Source organism: Saimiri boliviensis, chromosome 5 (assembly GCF_048565385.1).
Source record: "Saimiri boliviensis isolate mSaiBol1 chromosome 5, mSaiBol1.pri, whole genome shotgun sequence".
NCBI lineage: Eukaryota > Metazoa > Chordata > Mammalia > Primates > Cebidae > Saimiri > Saimiri boliviensis.
In genome coordinates, this window is record NC_133453.1 from 40525684 (window position 1) to 40543950 (window position 18267).

The window sequence follows — 18267 nt, forward strand, 5'->3', positions numbered from 1 at the left end:
AGTTAATTTTAAAGCTTAGAACAGTACACAAGATAATAAAGGTAGAAACAGTCATCAGATTTTATCCAGCAAAAATCAATATAAGGCCAGAAGTCAACTAATGAAAAGAAAAAAGGAACTGAAAAGTGGCAAGACATTACAAATAAACCTGGTTTAGGGAGTAAGGTAAGTTTCCTTGAAGTCCTAGAGACATAACTATAGCACAACACTACAAACCAAACCACCTCATTTCTACCTTAGTAGATAACTGTAGGTTGATTATCCCAAACATTGTGCAATACTCACAAACAGATGGAGTTATATAAAATCTAAATACTCTGAACTAGTATTACTAGAACTAGTATTACTAGTGTAATTCAAAGACATACTTACCTTGCAAATGGAAGACGCATCAACTTGCATTGTTTACTAACTCGTTTCTTCTTGCTAGCTGACAGTAGAAAGGAACTCTGATGGAACTATTTTTGAAAAGAATGAAGAAAATTGAAAGTTTTTAACCTTATTAAATCATGTTAGTTATAACAGTACCAAATTACACAATGACATCAATAGTAGAAGAACAATTCTTCCGTTTGCCTTTAATTGTTTAATGAGAATAATGTGATAATAAGGTTAAAACAGTTCATCCTTAATCATGCCAACTAAAAACAATCAGTGCCAATATTTTAGTATATAACTGCAACATTCTTCTACGTGTACGAATAAACACATGAGTATACCTACACATATACAATATCTTTAGATATATGCAATATGTTCATGTCTACATATGTATTTTATAATATTTTACTGACTTTTATCTCTTTTAAATGGCTTTTAAAAATTAAAAATTTGGTGATTTTAATATGTTTTCTATTTTTGCTTATCCATATTCCTCAATTTTCAGATACAAATATGTTTTAATTATTTAATAAGGACCAGAAAATTAGGCAACACACAACCATGTTTATTACAGAGCTAAGCTGTAACAGAAACAAGGGTATGGCAACAAATTATCAAGCTGATTTTAAATGAAAATGCAAAAGACCTAGAATGGCTAAAAAAAAAAAATTTTTTTTTAAAAAGAAAAAAGTTAGAGGGTTACAGTAATTAAGACAGTGTAGTAATAGCATAATGACAGAAAAATAGATCAATGACATAGAACAGAGAGTCCAGAAATGGATTCACATATATTTAGTCAATTAATTTTTGACCAAAGCACAAAGGTCAAATGGGGAACCTAAACTTCCACACTCACCAGGCTATAATGAGGGAACTCTCTTCCAAATCAGGCGTACCATCAGAAAAGGCATGGGACAGCCCACTGTTAAAGAGTACATCCCCACCCGGCAATGTCGCTGGAGGCCATATTTGGATCTCCATCCTGTTTCATATTCTTTTTATGATATGGTCAGTTGAGTGCAGTCATTAAAAGAAGGCAGAGACTCTCAGGAAAAAATAAAGTTTATTATACTCACAGGTCCTAGAGACAAGAGGTACAACAGGCCATGCAGAGCCACAGAGAAAAGACACTAGGGTGGTCAGGAGGCAGAAGATGGGAACGAGGGGAAGGTTTAGGCCAGGGCCTATTGGAGTTTCCATAGGAAAGGCAAGGCAGGACAGGGTGAATAGTCTAGAATTGGCTAGGTTGAATAATTTTGGCAAGCTTTAAGACACAGGAGAGGTAGGTCCCTGGATGCTTAGTACCTGACCCAAAGACAATCAAAGCAGAGGATGATTGCCTCCTGAGATATAAGGGCCAGACAGGGGAGGTATGGCTCTGGATTAGTTAGCTTGCATATCAAAAGTGTTATGGTTTGAATGTCTCCTCCAAAACTCATGTTGAAACTGAATTACCATTATGGTGGTATTAAGAGGCAGGATCTTTAGAGGTAATTAGGTCATAAGGGCTCTGCCCTCATGAATGGATTAATGCCGTTACTGCAGGAGTGGGTTAGTTATAGAAGTCTGGCTTCCTTTTCTGTCTTGCATGCTTTCTTGCCCTTCCACCTTCTGCCATGGGATGACCCATGCCAGATGTCAGCATCATGCTGTTAGACTTCCTAGTGTCTGGAACTGTGAACCAAATCAATCTCTGTTCTCTATAAATTACGCAGTCTTTTTAAAGAATGAAATCTCAAATGAAAAAAGAAAACGATCAATTACCCTGTCTGTGGTATTCTCTTACAGCAGCAGAAAATGGACTAAAACAAAAGACATGCTCCTGGCTGGCCCCTTGCTATCTCTAAGAATTGGCTAGCCCTGAGAAGAGCAGTGTCTCCAGTCAATAATGTTTTAAAAGGTATAAAAACATCATAATATACAGAGAATAAAATGTATATATGCTATATATCCCCATTCAGTGATAGGAAGGAGTTTCCCTCCCTCTCCTCTATGGTGGGGACAGAAGTGGTTTAATAAAGAACTAGGATTTTCATCACTCCAGAAGTGACAACCTTCCCCCTTCATTATCCTCCTCATCCTCATGTCAGCAGAGGCTATGAAAGTAATCAGATGCCCTTCCCTATTCCAGCCATAGTGGTGTCAGCCTGAACTCCCAGCCCACTCATCAGTTACAAGGCATACATCCCCATCACAGTGTTGTCAACAGAGACTGAATGGGAAGTCTAAACTTCAGTCCCCACTTGGCAGTAGGCAGCACCTCCCCTTACCACCAATGCAGTGTCAAAGCAGGTTTGCTTAAATAGAAGATGCAAATAAGATCCAGTGTCTTATAATGCACATAATATGTCCAAAATATAATAGAAAATCAGTCACTCATCATACTAAAAATCAGATAATCTATATTAGAATGAGAAAGGACAATAGATACCAACACTGAGATGACACAAATGTTGGAATCATATGACAAAGAATTTAAAACAAGTATCATAAAAATGCTTTAACAAGCAATTACTAACATGCTTAAAACGAATGAAAACATTGGAACACCTAAGCAAACAAATAAATGTGAAGAGCCAAATAAAGCTCAGAACTGAAAATATAACCAAATAAAATAAATTAAATGGGCTCAACAGCAAAACAGAGAAAACAAAAGGGAGAAAAACATCTGTAAACTTGGAGATAGAACAATAAAAATTATCCAAACTGAACAAGAGAGAAAAGAGACTGAAAAAAATAACAGATGAGCTGGGTGCGGTGGCTCATGCCTGTAATCCTAGTACTTTGGGAGGCTGAGGTAGGCAAATCACCTGAGGTCGAGAGTTCGGAACCAGCCCAACCAACATGGAGAAATCCCATCTCTACTAAAAATACAAAATTAGCTGGGCATCATGGCTCATGCCTGTAATCCCAGCTACTCAGGAGGCTGAGGCAGGAGAATCGCTTAAACCCAGGAGGCGAAGGTTGCAGTGAGCCAAGATCGTGCCATTGCACTGCAGCCTGGGCAACAAGAGCAAAACTCTGTTTCAAAAAAATAAATAATAACAATAATAATAATAAAATAACAGAGGGCCAGGGATTTGTGGAACAGCAAAAAAGATAAAACACTATTGTCCTCAGAGTCCTAGAAGAAAAGGAGAAAGAGAAAAAGGGCAGGACTGGAAAAGTATTTGGAGACATAATGGCTGAAAATTTTTCCGAACTTGATAAAGATGGGAACCTACAAATTCAAGAGTCTGAGTGAACCCCAAAAAGAAACCCAAGGAAATTCATGGCAAAACACATCAAAGTCAAAATTCTCAAAACTAAAGAGAATTTTGAAAATGAAAGTATTGAGAGAGAAATGGCATCTTACCTACAGTTAACAAACAAACAAAAAAAAGGATTGGCTCAAAGTTAGAAAAGTAACAATGAACCACAAAAAGGCAAAAGAACTTATAAAAGATAAAAGCAAAAAATGTATGAAACATCAAACATAAATTAAATTAGAATTAAATTAGAAAGATGGTTCTTGTTTTTTTAAGATGGTTCTTTTAAAAGAATAAAATAAAATAGAAAAACCACAACAATCTAAGATAGTGCAGGAAAAAGAAGACAAATAAAAGCCCAAATACACAAAATTAATCGACTGAAGGAATACAACATAGACAAAATTAAAAGAATAATGACAGACTACTTTGGTCAACTCTGTGAACATAAATTAAAAACTTGAAACAGATAACTTTCTAAGGAAAGATAATTTAATAAAACTAAAAACAAAACAGAGAATGACATTTTCCTAAGGGAACCATTATCCATAGAATAAATAAATAAATTCAACAAAAAGCTACTATCAATCTCATCAAAAAAGTCCCAGGTCCAGATGGTTTCACAGAATAACTCTATCATTCCTTTAAAGAAAAACAATTCTAATACTGTGTCACTTTCCCAGAACATAGAAAAAGTAAAACATCCAAATTATTTTTATGAGCTTAGCATATATAACACTTTTGTCAATGCCTAAAGACTGGATGGTCTTAATTTTTTTCTACATATAGAAAAAATCTTCAGAGCCCTCACTTCTAACAACAGAAAAATCCTAAACAAAATTGGCAAAAAGGAATTCAGCAGCACATTAAAAGAAAAATAAATCATTTCTGAACTTTATTACAGAAATGTAAAATTAGGGAAGTTACTAAAATAAATAATCATACTAAGACACCTAAAAAGACCACATCATCATCATACTAAAAAGATACTTGCATTATTTAGCATTATTTTTATTTAAAAAGCTCAATCAAAGAGGGACTGCAGGAAAAATATATACCTTACTTATTTATACATAAAACAAGCATCATTCTTAGTGGGGAAATACTACCTGACATTGCATAAATATTTATTGCATCCTACTATGTTCTAGATATTGTTCTGGTAAAGACATCCCTGCACTCAAGAAACTTGCATTCTGATGGGATGAACAATAAACAAAATAGTCATACAGCTTTAAGTGTTAAGGAGAAAGATTAAAGAAGAAAAGCAGAATATGAAATGTAGGTGCAGGCGTGGGAAGTGTTTAAATATATACAGAGTTGCTAGGGAAATCTTCACTGTAGTCACTTTTGAGTCAACATTTGAAAAATGGGAACTTGTCACATGCAGACAGAACATGTACAAAGGTACTGTGGTAGCAGTTCACCTCTGTTTGAGGGAGTGGGGAAAGAACTACACTGAAAAGGTTAGAGTGGAAGAAAGGGGAGAGTAGCAAATGAGGTAGAAGAAATAACAAAGAGTTTCAGTTTTCAGATCAAATCAGGCAATAGATAAGACACCAATGGAGAGTATTAAGCAGAGACTAACATTTTAACAGGATCACTCTGGCTGTTATAAGAGAATACACAGAGAACCAAGAGCAGAAGGCCAAGTTGGGATGCTATTATTAATACAATATGTAAATAAGAGATAATGGTACCTTGGACATGGGTAGTTAAAAGAGGGTTGTGAGAACTGCAGACTGATTTTGAAGGCAGAACTAAAAAGATCTGCCAAAGGATCAGATACGGGGTGTAAGAAAAAGATAGGAAAAGAGAGCTGTGATTATCTTAGATGCAAATGAAAAAAGGAACTAGTTTGGTGGCAAATGTGAAATTTGAGATGCCTTTTAGACATCCAAACAGATGCCAAGTAGGTAATTAGATATAAATTGTCTGGAGGTCAGAGGAGATGGTCAGGCTGGAGTTATAAATTTGAAAGTCATCAGTATACAGTAGTAATTAAAACCATAAGATAGAATAAAATTAATTAGGGGGAGTGAATATAGACAGAGAAGTCCAAGAATGGAGTCGTAAACTTAGGAAAATAAAGAGAAACCAGCAAAGGGACTGAAAAAGAATAGCCAGAAATGTAGGAAGAGACTTAGGAGAGAGAGTGTGGTATTCTAAAAGTCGTGTGAAGGTCAACATAAGAACCAAGAATTATCCATGGGTTTTCACAACATGGACATCAATGGTGACTTTCAGGATTTAGTGGATTGGTAGTGAAAACCTAATTGGAATGGAATCAAGAGAAACTAGAGATAATGAATAAATCTCTCAAAAAGTTTTGCTGTAAAGGCAAGAAGAGAGCTGAGATAGTAGCTGGAAAGTGAGTGGAGTAAGAGGTTTATTTGGTTTTGATTTTTTTTTTTAATGAGAGATGATAACATTATTACATCCCTGATGGGAACAATCCAGAAGGGAGGGAAAAAATTAATGATGCAAGAGGGAAAGGCACTCTACACTAACACAAGCCAACAGCAATGGACAACCCAAGTGTCCATCAGTAGGAGCCTATTGAAGTAAATTACAAGTCCACTCTAGATCTATCTGAAGCAGCACCAAAAAAGAATGAGGAATCACTTCACATAATCATATGGAGAGATCCCCAAGATATGTCACATAAAAAGTAAGGCACAAAATAACTGGTATAGCACACTATCTTTTGTGTAAAGAAGAAAAGAAAGAAAGATTTATTTGTTTGTTTTTATATAAAGAAAGAGATTAAAGCAATCACCTGCATGAGGTACAAGGAGAAGAGAGAACGGAGACGAAAATAGCTGGAGGCAGACAAAAGCATGTGTGAAACTTTATTCTATACTTTTCTGATCTCATTCTGATGTTAGAACAGTACATCTATATGACCCATCACCTGCTCCCACTTAATAACAACTAGAAAAAAAGAGAATTTAAAAACTGGTATGCAGCTGGGCATGGTGGCTCACACCTGTAATCCCAGCACTTCAGGAGGCCGAGGAGGGCAGATCACCCAAGGTCAGGAGTTCAAGATCAGCCAGGCCAACATGGTGAAACCCTGTCTCTATTAAAAATATAAAAATTAGCTGGGTGTGGTGGTGCACGCCTGTAATCCCAGCTACTCGGGAGGCTGAGGTAGGAGAATTGCTTGAACCCAGGAGGTGGAGGTTGCAATAAGCAGTGATTATGCCACTATACTCCAGACTGGGCGACAGAGTGAGACTCTGTCTCAAAACAAAAACAAAAACAAAAACAAAAAACTTGTTAAATTGTTTAATAGTAAGTTAAATAGTAAGTTCAAGAAAGTAGATACCACGGTTGTATACTGTGCCTTCACCTCCAGCTTCTCCATCCACCTGCTGTCCAGTTTTTACTTTTCTTTAGTTTAGACGTTGACTTCAACCCTCTTAGTTCTCCAAAGAGAAACACATAAAAAGCATATGAGAAATCTAGAATTTGTTTTAGAAAATAGTATAAAATAGGATCAGCCTCTATTTTTTCCCCAAATAGTTTTTCAATTGCGTCCATCTTTTAAAAAAACAAAACCAAACCCCAAATTCTTTCCTAATTTAAAATGCTACCTTTCTACTAATGTCTTTATGGTTCTGAGTCTATGGTTCTGGGCTAGTATGTTCTGCCGACCTGTCCTATCCTGTTACTTTTAATAAAAACCAAATTTTCATATGACAATTTCAATAACCAATTATACAAAATGATAACATACTGTTAGCCAGTTAAAAGTTTTATTATCATCAGTCCTTTGCACAAAATTTGAAATATGAATTTCTAAACTTGCTGTTACTTAACTAAATCTCAGTGATCCTGAGTAATCTAAAGAATGATGCTATTTACATAGAAATTATACTTACCTCAGAAAGACTGCTCATTTCAATTGCAGTTATCAAGTTATTGTTCATGAGAGCTTCTATGTCTATAAGCTTCTTATTCTGTACACATAAAATAAAGATATCTTTTAATTAGTTAAGACTTGGAGTTTATTATATCAAGCATTTATGAATGCCGTCCATGTGAGAAAACTTAAAAAATAATTGATATTACATTGAACAAAAAATTGAGATCACATTCAGCTAAAACGGTACTAGATTATATAGTACCAGTACCAAATAGTACTATATTACATAATCCAAATAGTCATACATATCATACATACATACATGTACACACACACACACACACACCACACATATGTTGAATGATTTGGAACTGACAATTAAAACTTTTCCTATAAACATTTTTCTGTCTTTCCACAATAATATATCACATGGCAACAGAACAAATTGTCAGCCACAGGAATTTAACCCACAAGCAGAGTAGGTCCTTTTTCCATTTTAAGTAAGTTCTCTTTATTTTAGATTTAGATCTACAGTTGCAGCCTATCTAATCACTGGCTCTCATTGCCCTGTCTGTGAACAGAGTTGAAATCTGAGGGGGAAAAAAAAGCAACAGCTATAATTTTCATTCTGCTTGGCTTCTAGCCAGGTAAATGCTGAGATTAAAAAAGAACAACAACATTCTGGAACTCCCTTCCTTTCAATTCACTGGAAGAACTATGACCATCTTAATGTACCACGCTTTGCTTATAAACAATCAAGTATTGATCAAGGTATCATACTGGTTCACACAGCACACAAGTGCACATTTAGAATGTAGATTTAAAACACATATTTTATTACCCATTAACAGTTTGTCCTTTAACATAGATTTACATGACATACTGACTTTCAATAATTTTTCACAATTAGAGATTTGAAAAATATTTTAAGAGCTTCTACAATAATGCAGCTAAAAGATTTAAGTTACAATTTGGAATTCAAAAACAATATAGCTTCCATACCAAGTTATTTAGCTTTAGGCGAAGAAATGTGTTCTCAAAATTCAGTTTCTCTACTTCTTTTTGCAATAGCATCTTTTCAGTTGTAATTCTTCGAGAATTTTCTTTTTCTCTACTAAGAGCCTGAGCTAATGCCCTGTTGTTGTGCTTTAAAGAAATTTTGAAAATAGAAGAATTGTCTGTAAAAAAGATTTTTTAAATGAGTTAATATTGAACTTATACCTTAATAAATTTTTATATTCTTTAGTAAAACTACATTAGACAAAATGCATTTTACTTTATAGGTTTTAACTGAAGGTTGGAAAAGTGAATAACAATACACATGCGGTTTTGAGAAAAATAAACCCAGAGTTTCAAGCTGAAGAAATGAAGGCTAGACAGAAGATGAAGAATTCAGGAGTTGTGAGAAATGCAGCATATGTATAAAAGTTAGGAATAAGAGGACTGCAGCCCAGACACAGCATTCTGTATGATTAGATCAGCCACAAAAAGGAAATCTTGATACTTGCTGCTCTACCTGCTTTCCTACCTTTGACTAGCAGATAGAATACAAAAACTGATTCTGCAGTTCTAACTGGAGATGTCCCATAGGAATGAGGATAGCCAATCTGTGAAATTCTAAAGCCAGTTTCTACAGCTCCAGAACTGAACAAATTAGTTAATGCTCCCAAAGTCCGTTTTTAACCTGAGCAATAGAGGCATACTTACCGTAATGTTAGACAGATAATTTAAACCCTGTCAGACCTTTTACTGACATCAAAAGATCCTACTTCTTATTTCTAGGCATCTACTGCAATCTGAACTTGACTTCTCTTTAAGAACACTATGTAAATATGATTTAAATCACTCCTGAAATGCTTTTCTGTTGGAAGCAAAGAAATTTTATTGTGAATTCCTTGGTAAGGCTTACCTTACATATAGTATGTTCCCTTAGTGCACTTAAAATATCATTATATTTTCATAATTTTAATTTACATGTCATTATTCAATAACATACGCCACAGAATAAAAGTATAGTGTATATGAAATAAGTTTTTAAAAATTTAATAATATTTTGTAAGTGCTTAGGGAAAATCTGGGATTCTGCAAAACAGGATCCAAAACAGTACTTTATTTCTGGCACAGAGGGAGTAGTTTTGGATAGCCATCCTTGGCATAGCAAACGGAAACTGACTAGAACTGGTTTAGGATTTCCAGAAGATAAAGAGTAATAACATTTTCCTGTTGTACTCTTCAAAGCCGGCATATTCCCTCATAACATGGGGTATGAAATAATCTTGCCAAAAGGAGCAGACAAGAGCAGTGTAATGGGTGGCCCTAGAGACCTGGGTGGGAGCTGCATCATCATTTACAGGCACCCAGGAGGCTGGGTTATTTTAGAAGGCACACGTGATTGTCCTTCACAGGAGCCATATCTATATAAGCAGGTAATGTGACTAAATGGACACCTCCCTGACTCCTGCTAAGATGGGTATGAACATTGAGATAATTTTCAGAAGTAATGAAAGTTTATCTTGGGGAGTTTTCCCACCTCCTTTTTTTCTCCCCTTCTGATGCCTTAATTCCAGAATTCACAAAATTCCATTTCCAAAGTATTCAGTGTCTTTATAAGATTGCCCATATAAAGTCAAACTCTACATCACCCAGTATGAGCCAACCTCCTCTGGGCTACCCATCATTCAGTTGCTGCAGCATGTCAGAACAATCTGCTACTCTTTTTACATCTTTTCCAGAAAAGTCACATTGGTGTTTTTTTTCTGAACTGTAGAAAGTAGCTATCTTGGGCCACCCCAGCCTCAATGCTGAAAATTCAGCTGTCACCATTTAGGGTAAATAATCAAAACCATCCAACTAACAGGACTTGAAGGAGAAAGGAAGGCTCAAATTTTAAAAGTTATCAATTAATGAAACAGTCATTTTAGTAATTTTCTGTACTTGATAAAACAAGGTAGCAAACATAACAATTCTGGGGAAAAATAAAAATGTGAGTGTATTTTAAAACTAACGGCACTTACTTAGTATTTTTGTTTTTATTTTTGAAGCAAGAGAAACATTCAACTTAGCAGTCTTTGAAATTCTTTTGTCTTTCACATGTCTCTTAATTCCTGAGGTAAAAAGTGAGCCAGTTTCCATCACTGGGCACTCCATCACTAAAGTGAGAGAAAAAAATAATCATAGTATTGATTAATAAAAGAAAAATAATAACTGATACATTTTTTAAAATAATAATGATGACTTAATATACTTTGTGTGTTATTTGCTAAACTTTGTATAAAATCTGAGTATAAATGTAATCAAAAGTGGCTTAAGGTATAATCCAAAAAGGAAAATGACTGTTTTTTTCATTCAAATCTACATTAATCATTTATGTACCAGGTGCAGAGTACAGATGACAGGATATGGTCTCTGCCTTCACTGAATGCATGTACAATGTGGGTACAGGTAGTGCTTTCATAGAATGTAATAAGTGTAACCTTAGAGATATACACAGTGTTTAAAGGAAGTACAGAAGAGATATACATAATCCAAGTGGGGAAAGAGGGCTGGAGGAACTGCCAGAAATCTTAAATTTGTTTGTTAGGTTTATGGCCTATTACAGCAACAGGAAGATAAAGAAATCATTACATTGTAGTATTACAAGAGTAATGGCTACAATACATAATGCAGAGGAGAAGTGATTAACTCTGCCCGGGCAGAGGAAAAGGATCAGAAATAGCTTCACTGAGAAGGAGCAGCTGATGTTGAGCCATGTGCTCGGAGAAGACCAATCTCCCCATGCCTTGATTTCTTCCCCAATCCTCCTTGCCTCCATGTGCTGAGATCAAAACAAAACTAAACTAAACACCCTGTCACCTGCACCTGCCTAACCCCTGATACTCAGCCTCTCCACCACTACCTGCCTTGAGTTCACAGGACTCATCTTACTATGTCAATCACGGCAGGAATCCCTCAACTTCCAGGTCACCTTCATCTCCCTCACTGGAATCCCCTTAGCTCTACACATCCCTCATCTGGTCCTGTGGTAAGCTGGAAAATGGACCCCCAAAGTTATTAGGTCTCTTTAATTCTAAACCTCATGTGGAAAAAGGGCCTTTGCAGATTTGAATAAATTGAGGACCTTATAATGGGGAGATTATCCTGGATTATCCAGGACAAGAGTCCTTACAAAAGACAGCAAAGATGGAGGGTACAGATGACAGGATATGGTCTCTGCCCTCATGGAATGCATGGTACAATGTGGGTACAGACAGTGCTTTCAAACAATGTAAGAAGTGTAACCTTAGTGATATACACAGAGTTTAAAGGAAGTACAGAAAGAGATGCAGCCACATGTCAAGGACTGGCAGCAGCTATCAGGAACTGAAAAAGGCAAGGAACAGATTTTCCTGAAGAGCCTCCACAGAGAGTGCAGCTGGGCAGACACCTTGATTTCAGCCCAGTGACAAATGAATTTAGCCTTCTGGCCTCCAGAACTGTTGGGATATACATTTCTGTTGTTTTAAACACCTCATTTATGATAATTTGTTACAGCAGCCAAAAGAAACTAATACAGCCTGCCTATCTCACCCTTGCCAGACTCATGAGGTCCTCTGGAACTCACACTCCATTATCAACCAAACCTCTACAGCTTCAATCTCTTCTCTGAATGTTCCCTTCATCTTTTTGAACTACTCTCTCCCCTAAGGACACAGATTCTCCTGCAGTCCTGTCAGGCAGGGGCTGTTTTTCCTCCCACACGCCTTCTAGATGCTACACCACATTCATGTGTGCAGACCGTTCATCTTCCTTCCTCCCTAAAAGTTCTCATCCTTGAATATACTGTCACTAGACTCTATTACCCTTTCCCCTTCACTGCTGTTATCAATCCCTGGGTCACTCCTCTTTATGAATTATTTCATATTCTCGCTCACTGTTATTCTGAGAACACTGAAGCAATCCATGGAGAACTTTCTCAAGACTTCCATTGTAGTTACCTACCTACCGTATCTGTTTCTGTGCATTTGTTTTCTCTCCTTTTGTTAGGGATCAACTGTGTTCCTAGATACCAATCCATGCACTGGATCCCATGCCGTCCTGCCTCCTTAAAGACATCACTCCAACAATTCTTCCCTCTATGTCATCAATTTTTTCCTTTTCCACTGGATCATTCTCATCAATATACAAACACACTGCTATTTCCCTTACCTTAAAGAACCCTCTTTTGTTTCCACTTCACACTCAGACTACCACTCCAATTCTCTGCAGATCTTTATAGTAAATCTCCTTGAAAATATTGTCTACACTCAATTTCCAATTTTCTCATTAACTACTTCCATTAGGCTTTCACTTGGACTACTCCACCAAAACTGCTTGTCAAGGTCTCTGATGACTTCTGTGCTACTAAATCTAATAGTCAATTCTCAGTCTTCATCGAACTTGATCTATCAGCAGCATTTTAATATGGTTAATTTCTCCTTCCTCAGAAATTATATTTCCTTGGGTTCCAGAACACCAGACTCCTAAGTTTTTTCCTACCTACCTACCTACTTGTTCCTCCTCTGTCACTTTTACAGGTTCTTCCAACCACTAACAGTCTTTCCTTGGACTCCCTCTCTTTACCTATACTCCATCCTTTGGTAATTTCACACAGTCTCATCACTTAAAATACCAGCCAGATGCCAAGAACTCCAAAATTCAAGTCCTCAGTTTGGATCTCTTTCCTGAACTCTGGATTCATATATCCAACTGTCTACTCTACAATTCTACTTGAATAACTAAAGTAGATGCATCAAATTTAACCTGCCCAAACCTGCTTCACTCAGAGCCTTCTCTATTTCAGTAACTTCATCCTTCCAGTTGCTCAGGTCAAAAATCTCTCTTACAACTCAATTTATCTTCACAATATATTTAAATATATCACTTCTCAGTACGTCCATTGGTGCCAACCTAGTCAGAGGCACTATCATGTCTCGCCTGAGTTTCTGTAACAGGCTTTGACTCCCTATTTCCACTGTTGCTCCCCTATAGTGAATTAATCTATACAACCTAAAACTCTCCAATGGTTCCCACTTCTCTCCAAAATCCTAGTACAGTCTCTCCACCATCTCTGCTCTTCTCTAATTTGAACTCCTCCTTCTCTCCTGCTATCACATTCTCCTCAGGCCACATTGGCTACCAAGATCTGGCTTTTTGGAGCATATGCCAGGCATTCTTCAGTCTCAGGTCCTTAGTACTGGTTATTTTACATTTAGAATAAATGCTGTTTAGAAACCTCTTCCTCCTGATATACAAATGGCCCATTCACTCTCCTCTATTAAGTCTGCTCAAATGTCACCTTCTCAGTGAGGTCACTTAAAACTGTAGCTCCAGGCCAGGTGTGGTGGCTCACGCCAGTAATCTCAGCACTTTGGGAGGCTGAGTGGGTGAATCACCTGAGGTCAGGAGTTCAAGACCAGCTAGGCCAACATGGTGACACCCTGTCTCTATTAAAATCACAAAAAAATTACCCAGGCATGATGGCCGGTGCCTGTAATCCCAGGTACTCAAGAGGCTGAGGTAAGAGAATTACTTGAACCTGGGAGGCCGAGGTTTCAGTGTGCTGAGATCATACCATGGCACTCCAGCCTGAGTGAGAGACGAAACAAAACTGTAGCTCCTTCCCCTAACATCTATCATTATCTAACATATTATAGATTTATTTATTGTCTGTCTTTCCTAACCAGAATTTAAATTCCAGGAGATCATGGATTTTTATATTTTAGTCACTACATTCCCCAGCTCATAGAATAGTGCATGACAAATGATGTCAACACAGTAAATATTTTTTGCATGAATAAATAAGTCTTACAAACCAAGAACTTATCAGGCATCAAGATTAGGAAGGGTATTCCAGGAAGAAAGACTGGCATGTGTAAATGCATGAAAATGAGACATTTAAGAAAATACAAGTGGTCCCTTGATGCTGGAATGCTATGACCCGATTTCCCTGCTTCTTTTTAGAGCAAAATTCCTTTAGAGAGTTGTCTATACATGCTGTCTCCAATTCATCTCCTCCCAGTCTCTCTGATCCACTACAATGAAATTTCTGCTCTCAACACTACCATATGGAAATTGTTCATTAAGGGCACTGTATTACTAAGTTGTTAAATCAAATACAGTGGTTAGGCCCAGTCTCTTTTTACTTGATCTGTGAAAAGCAGTCAATGTCAAATCATTCCTTCCTTTTGAAAGTATGCTCTTCATTTGGCTTGCACAATAGCACATTCTTTTGTTTGTGCTGAGGCAGGGTTTTCTCCTGCCTCACTGACCACTTCTCAGTCTCTCTTGCTGGTTATTCTTCATCTCTCTAACCTCTTACACTGGAGTGCCCTAGGTCTCAGTTCTTGGATCTCATCTCTTTTATATCTACATATACTTCCCTGGGCTCTCAGCCAGTATCCAGGCTTTTAAATCTAAATACCAATAACTCTCAAATTTGTGTTCCCAAACCAGACTGTTCCCTTCAACTCCAGATTTATTCATCCAACTGCCTATTACTCATCTCCAACTAGGATTTCTAACACGCATCTCAAATTTAACATGTCCTAAACTCTCCCCATCCCAATCTACTCCACCATGTTCTCCCTAGTTCACTTAATGACAACTCCATCCTTTCAGTTGCTCAGGTCAGAAACTTCTCTTTCATATTCCATATCCACTTTATCATTAATTATGCTGGTCCAGCTTTCACAATATATCCCCTTGGGCTACTTACCACTATTTGTACTGCTACCACTTTGTTCCAAGTTGCCATTCTCTCTCATATACATTATTGCTATAGTTATGTGACTGGTGTTCCTGCTTCCATTTTCTCCCCTACTATCTACTCTCAACCTAGCAACCACAATGATCCTTTTAAAACTTAAGTAAATTCATATTATTCCCAAAACAGTCTCCAGTAGCTTTCCATCTCACTTATTCTTTAAAATGGCCTAGAAAGTACTATACAATTTGACACTTCGCCTCTTCCCTAATTTATCATCAGTGAACCTTTCTAATCCTTTTCATTGATCTTCCTCTTGCTCAAGAATCTCTGGCCACATTGCCTACCTTGACATGCTCTAAAGCAGAAACTTTTATTCCTTTTTCCCTTTGTATCAATGTCTCCTTCAAATGACCACAGGGCTTGTTCACTTCCTGGGAGCACTTGCTAAAATATCACTTTCTTAGTGAGCCTTCCCAATCCAAACTACTTATAAATTGTACACTTACCCCATTTTCCCCTTCTGTTTTATTTTTCTCCATTAACTTACCAATGTCTAAGATAAATCTAAATAGTTTATTTAACTTATCTGTTTTTTCCTACTAAATTGTAAGTTCAATGAAGGCATTAATTTTTGTCGTTTGTTTGCTTCTGTACCTTAGTACAGGAATGTGCCAGCCACATGGCAGCTGCTGGATAAACATTTGTGGAAGAAGTGACTATGAATGACTGGAAGAACTTTCCAATAGAAAAACTGCTCACTCTTGGAATGGGTCTCCTTTGAAAGTGTTAACCAGATGTTGGGTGGAGTCAAGCAAATAACGAAAAGATGGTTTTAGAAGAAATTTCTGCAGCGGGGAATAAGTTGAACCAGAAACCTTTCAAGATTAAGGCTCGCCGGGTGCAGTGGCTCATGCCTGTAATCCAGCACTTTGGGAGACTGAGGCGGGCGGATCCCTAAGTCAGGAGTTCGAAACCAGCTTGTCTAATACGGTGAAACCCTGTGTCTACTAAAAACACAAAAATTAGCCAGGCGTGGTAATGCACGCCTGTAGTCCCAGCTACTCAGGAGGCTGAGGCAGAAGAATCGCTTGAAACCAGGAGGCAGAGGTTGCAGTGAGCCGAGATCGTGCCACTGCACTCCTGCCTGGGCGACTACATCTCAAAAAACAAAAACAAACAAACAAAAAAAGATTAAGGCTCAATGGTTCTTTTAAACGTTTTGCCAAAAAGAAACTTTAAAACCAAAGAAGATCACTATCTATCTCATAGACAGTAGAACACAGAAACTCCCCACAAACTGTTGCATCTTATACACCTGAAAGGGATCCTAGCATAGAAATCTATCCATCTCCCAAAAAAATCCAGTCTGGAATATCAAATCTCATTTTACTAATTAGGAAACATCAGCTGGACTGCTCTCCCCAATAAGCTGGTTCTGACACAATTCCTTAATTTAATAAATGGCACTGCCAATCACCTAATTTAATTCTCATGCCAGAAATCTAGGAGCCTTCCTTAACACTGCCCTGTCACCCTCTCCATCAACGACCTCACCAAGGGGCACTTCAGGAGCCAGAAACAGGCACCTGGAGTACTGTTCCAGGGTGATTTACCATACAGACACTGAGACATTATGATGATTAGAACTGTGTTGGAGCCCCAATTCCAACGTTTCATAGCCATGTGATCTCAATACTTCTTCGTCTAAATTACCAGATTTATAAAACCACAGAAAATAAGGGAATCTCCTTGCAGGGACTAAATGAGCCAATGTATGTACAGTGTCTATTATGGGACCTGGTATACAGTCAGCACTCAATACCAACCCCTATTTATTACTACACTGGAGACTTTTCCGGCCAGCATCTCAACTGTCTCTAAATATAAAATACTCAGTTCCACATCCAATTCTCCTGAATTGGATACCTCAGCTAGAAAAATCTTTGTCCCTGTTCTCTGCTGATATCCTGCCTGCATATCAAGAAGACGCGGCTCAAGTTCCAAGTTCTCCCCAGTCTTCCATCACCCCTTCGTCTTCAGCCAGCCTCTCCCGAGGAGATGGCTCCTTCGAGAACTCTGGCACGCAGTCCCTAACATTCATTCCGAGACACGTACTGAGGGCTCACAACGAGCTAGAAACTGTTCAACAAGCAGGGAGTCGGGCAGTTCCCAAGACAGAAATTTCTTAAGTAGCTGACCTAACTGGCGCTCTCCCCGCTTGCCCTGCTGGACGCTCAGATCTGAGACAAGAGGCCGTGACTCAAATCCAAAACAAGACTCCGTCAACGAACCCCTCGGAGCCGGAGAGCGGCCGCCGTCCGGGATCCCGGGGGGCGGAGGGCGGAGGACGAGCCTGAGACCGAAGCGGACATAGCCGAGAGAACCGGCTCAAGAACGGCACCTATCTCGCCAGGGAGAGGGCGGCCACGCCAAATGCCGCAGGTCACTGACTTACCTCTCTTTCAGCGTGAGGTCCCCGCCACCCAGCCCTGGCGCTCTGGCGAGCAGCTGCGGCTGCGGCTCGGGTTTAAACTACGCAGCGGTTGGCGGTTGCCCCGTCAGCCAATCGGGTCCCGCGAGAGCGGTGCAAGGGCGTGCGGTTAGCAGGAAGTGAAAGGCGGAAAAGGCGGGACCCTGCTGCGAGGGCAGGAAGGGACGTGGCCAGGCGAGCCAGAGGAGAGCCAGGGGCGGCCCAGTCTGCGTGACTGGGGCGCTCTTCCGCCCAGTGTTGGTGTTGGTCCGCCGTCTCCCGAAGCGTTGATGAAAAAGGAAACGCTCCTCTGACATCCCTTATCAATCACATGTCTGAAAGGCTTGACAGCCACCTCAAGTCTGTTGTAAGGCTTATGTTGTTCTGCCCACCCACATTTTACCATTTCTTCTGCATCCTTGCATTCCCGATTGTGATGCCAGCACCTTTATTTAGTTTTCACTTAAAAGCTCTCCCCATTTTTCTTTTGACTTTCTAAGGGAAAAGCAGCAATAACATTTCCTCACAAACCCCGGATCTCATTAATGTTTAGCTCTTGCACTAATGGTCTGTT

General features: G+C 38.4%; 1 protein-coding gene across 3 annotated transcripts in view; it reads right to left on the minus strand.

The window, feature by feature from the left end:
- SGO2 (shugoshin 2) overlaps positions 1-18267 on the minus strand; it is a 53984-nt gene that overhangs the window by 22773 nt on the left and 12944 nt on the right. Inside the window, exons 1-5 of one of the 3 annotated variants that reach the window (XM_074399297.1) lie at positions 17679-17775; positions 10515-10649; positions 8503-8678; positions 7517-7594; positions 373-458 (exon numbers count right to left, since the gene is read on the minus strand). In XM_074399297.1, the coding sequence (XP_074255398.1) occupies positions 373-458; positions 7517-7594; positions 8503-8678; positions 10515-10647 (473 nt within the window). In that variant the 5' untranslated portion in view covers positions 10648-10649; positions 17679-17775. Of the gene's footprint in view, positions 1-372; positions 459-6960; positions 7061-7516; positions 7596-8502; positions 8679-10514; positions 10650-17678; positions 17776-18267 lie in introns of those variants that run through there. The other 2 variants (XM_074399298.1, XM_074399299.1) reach the window with 2 other exon arrangements.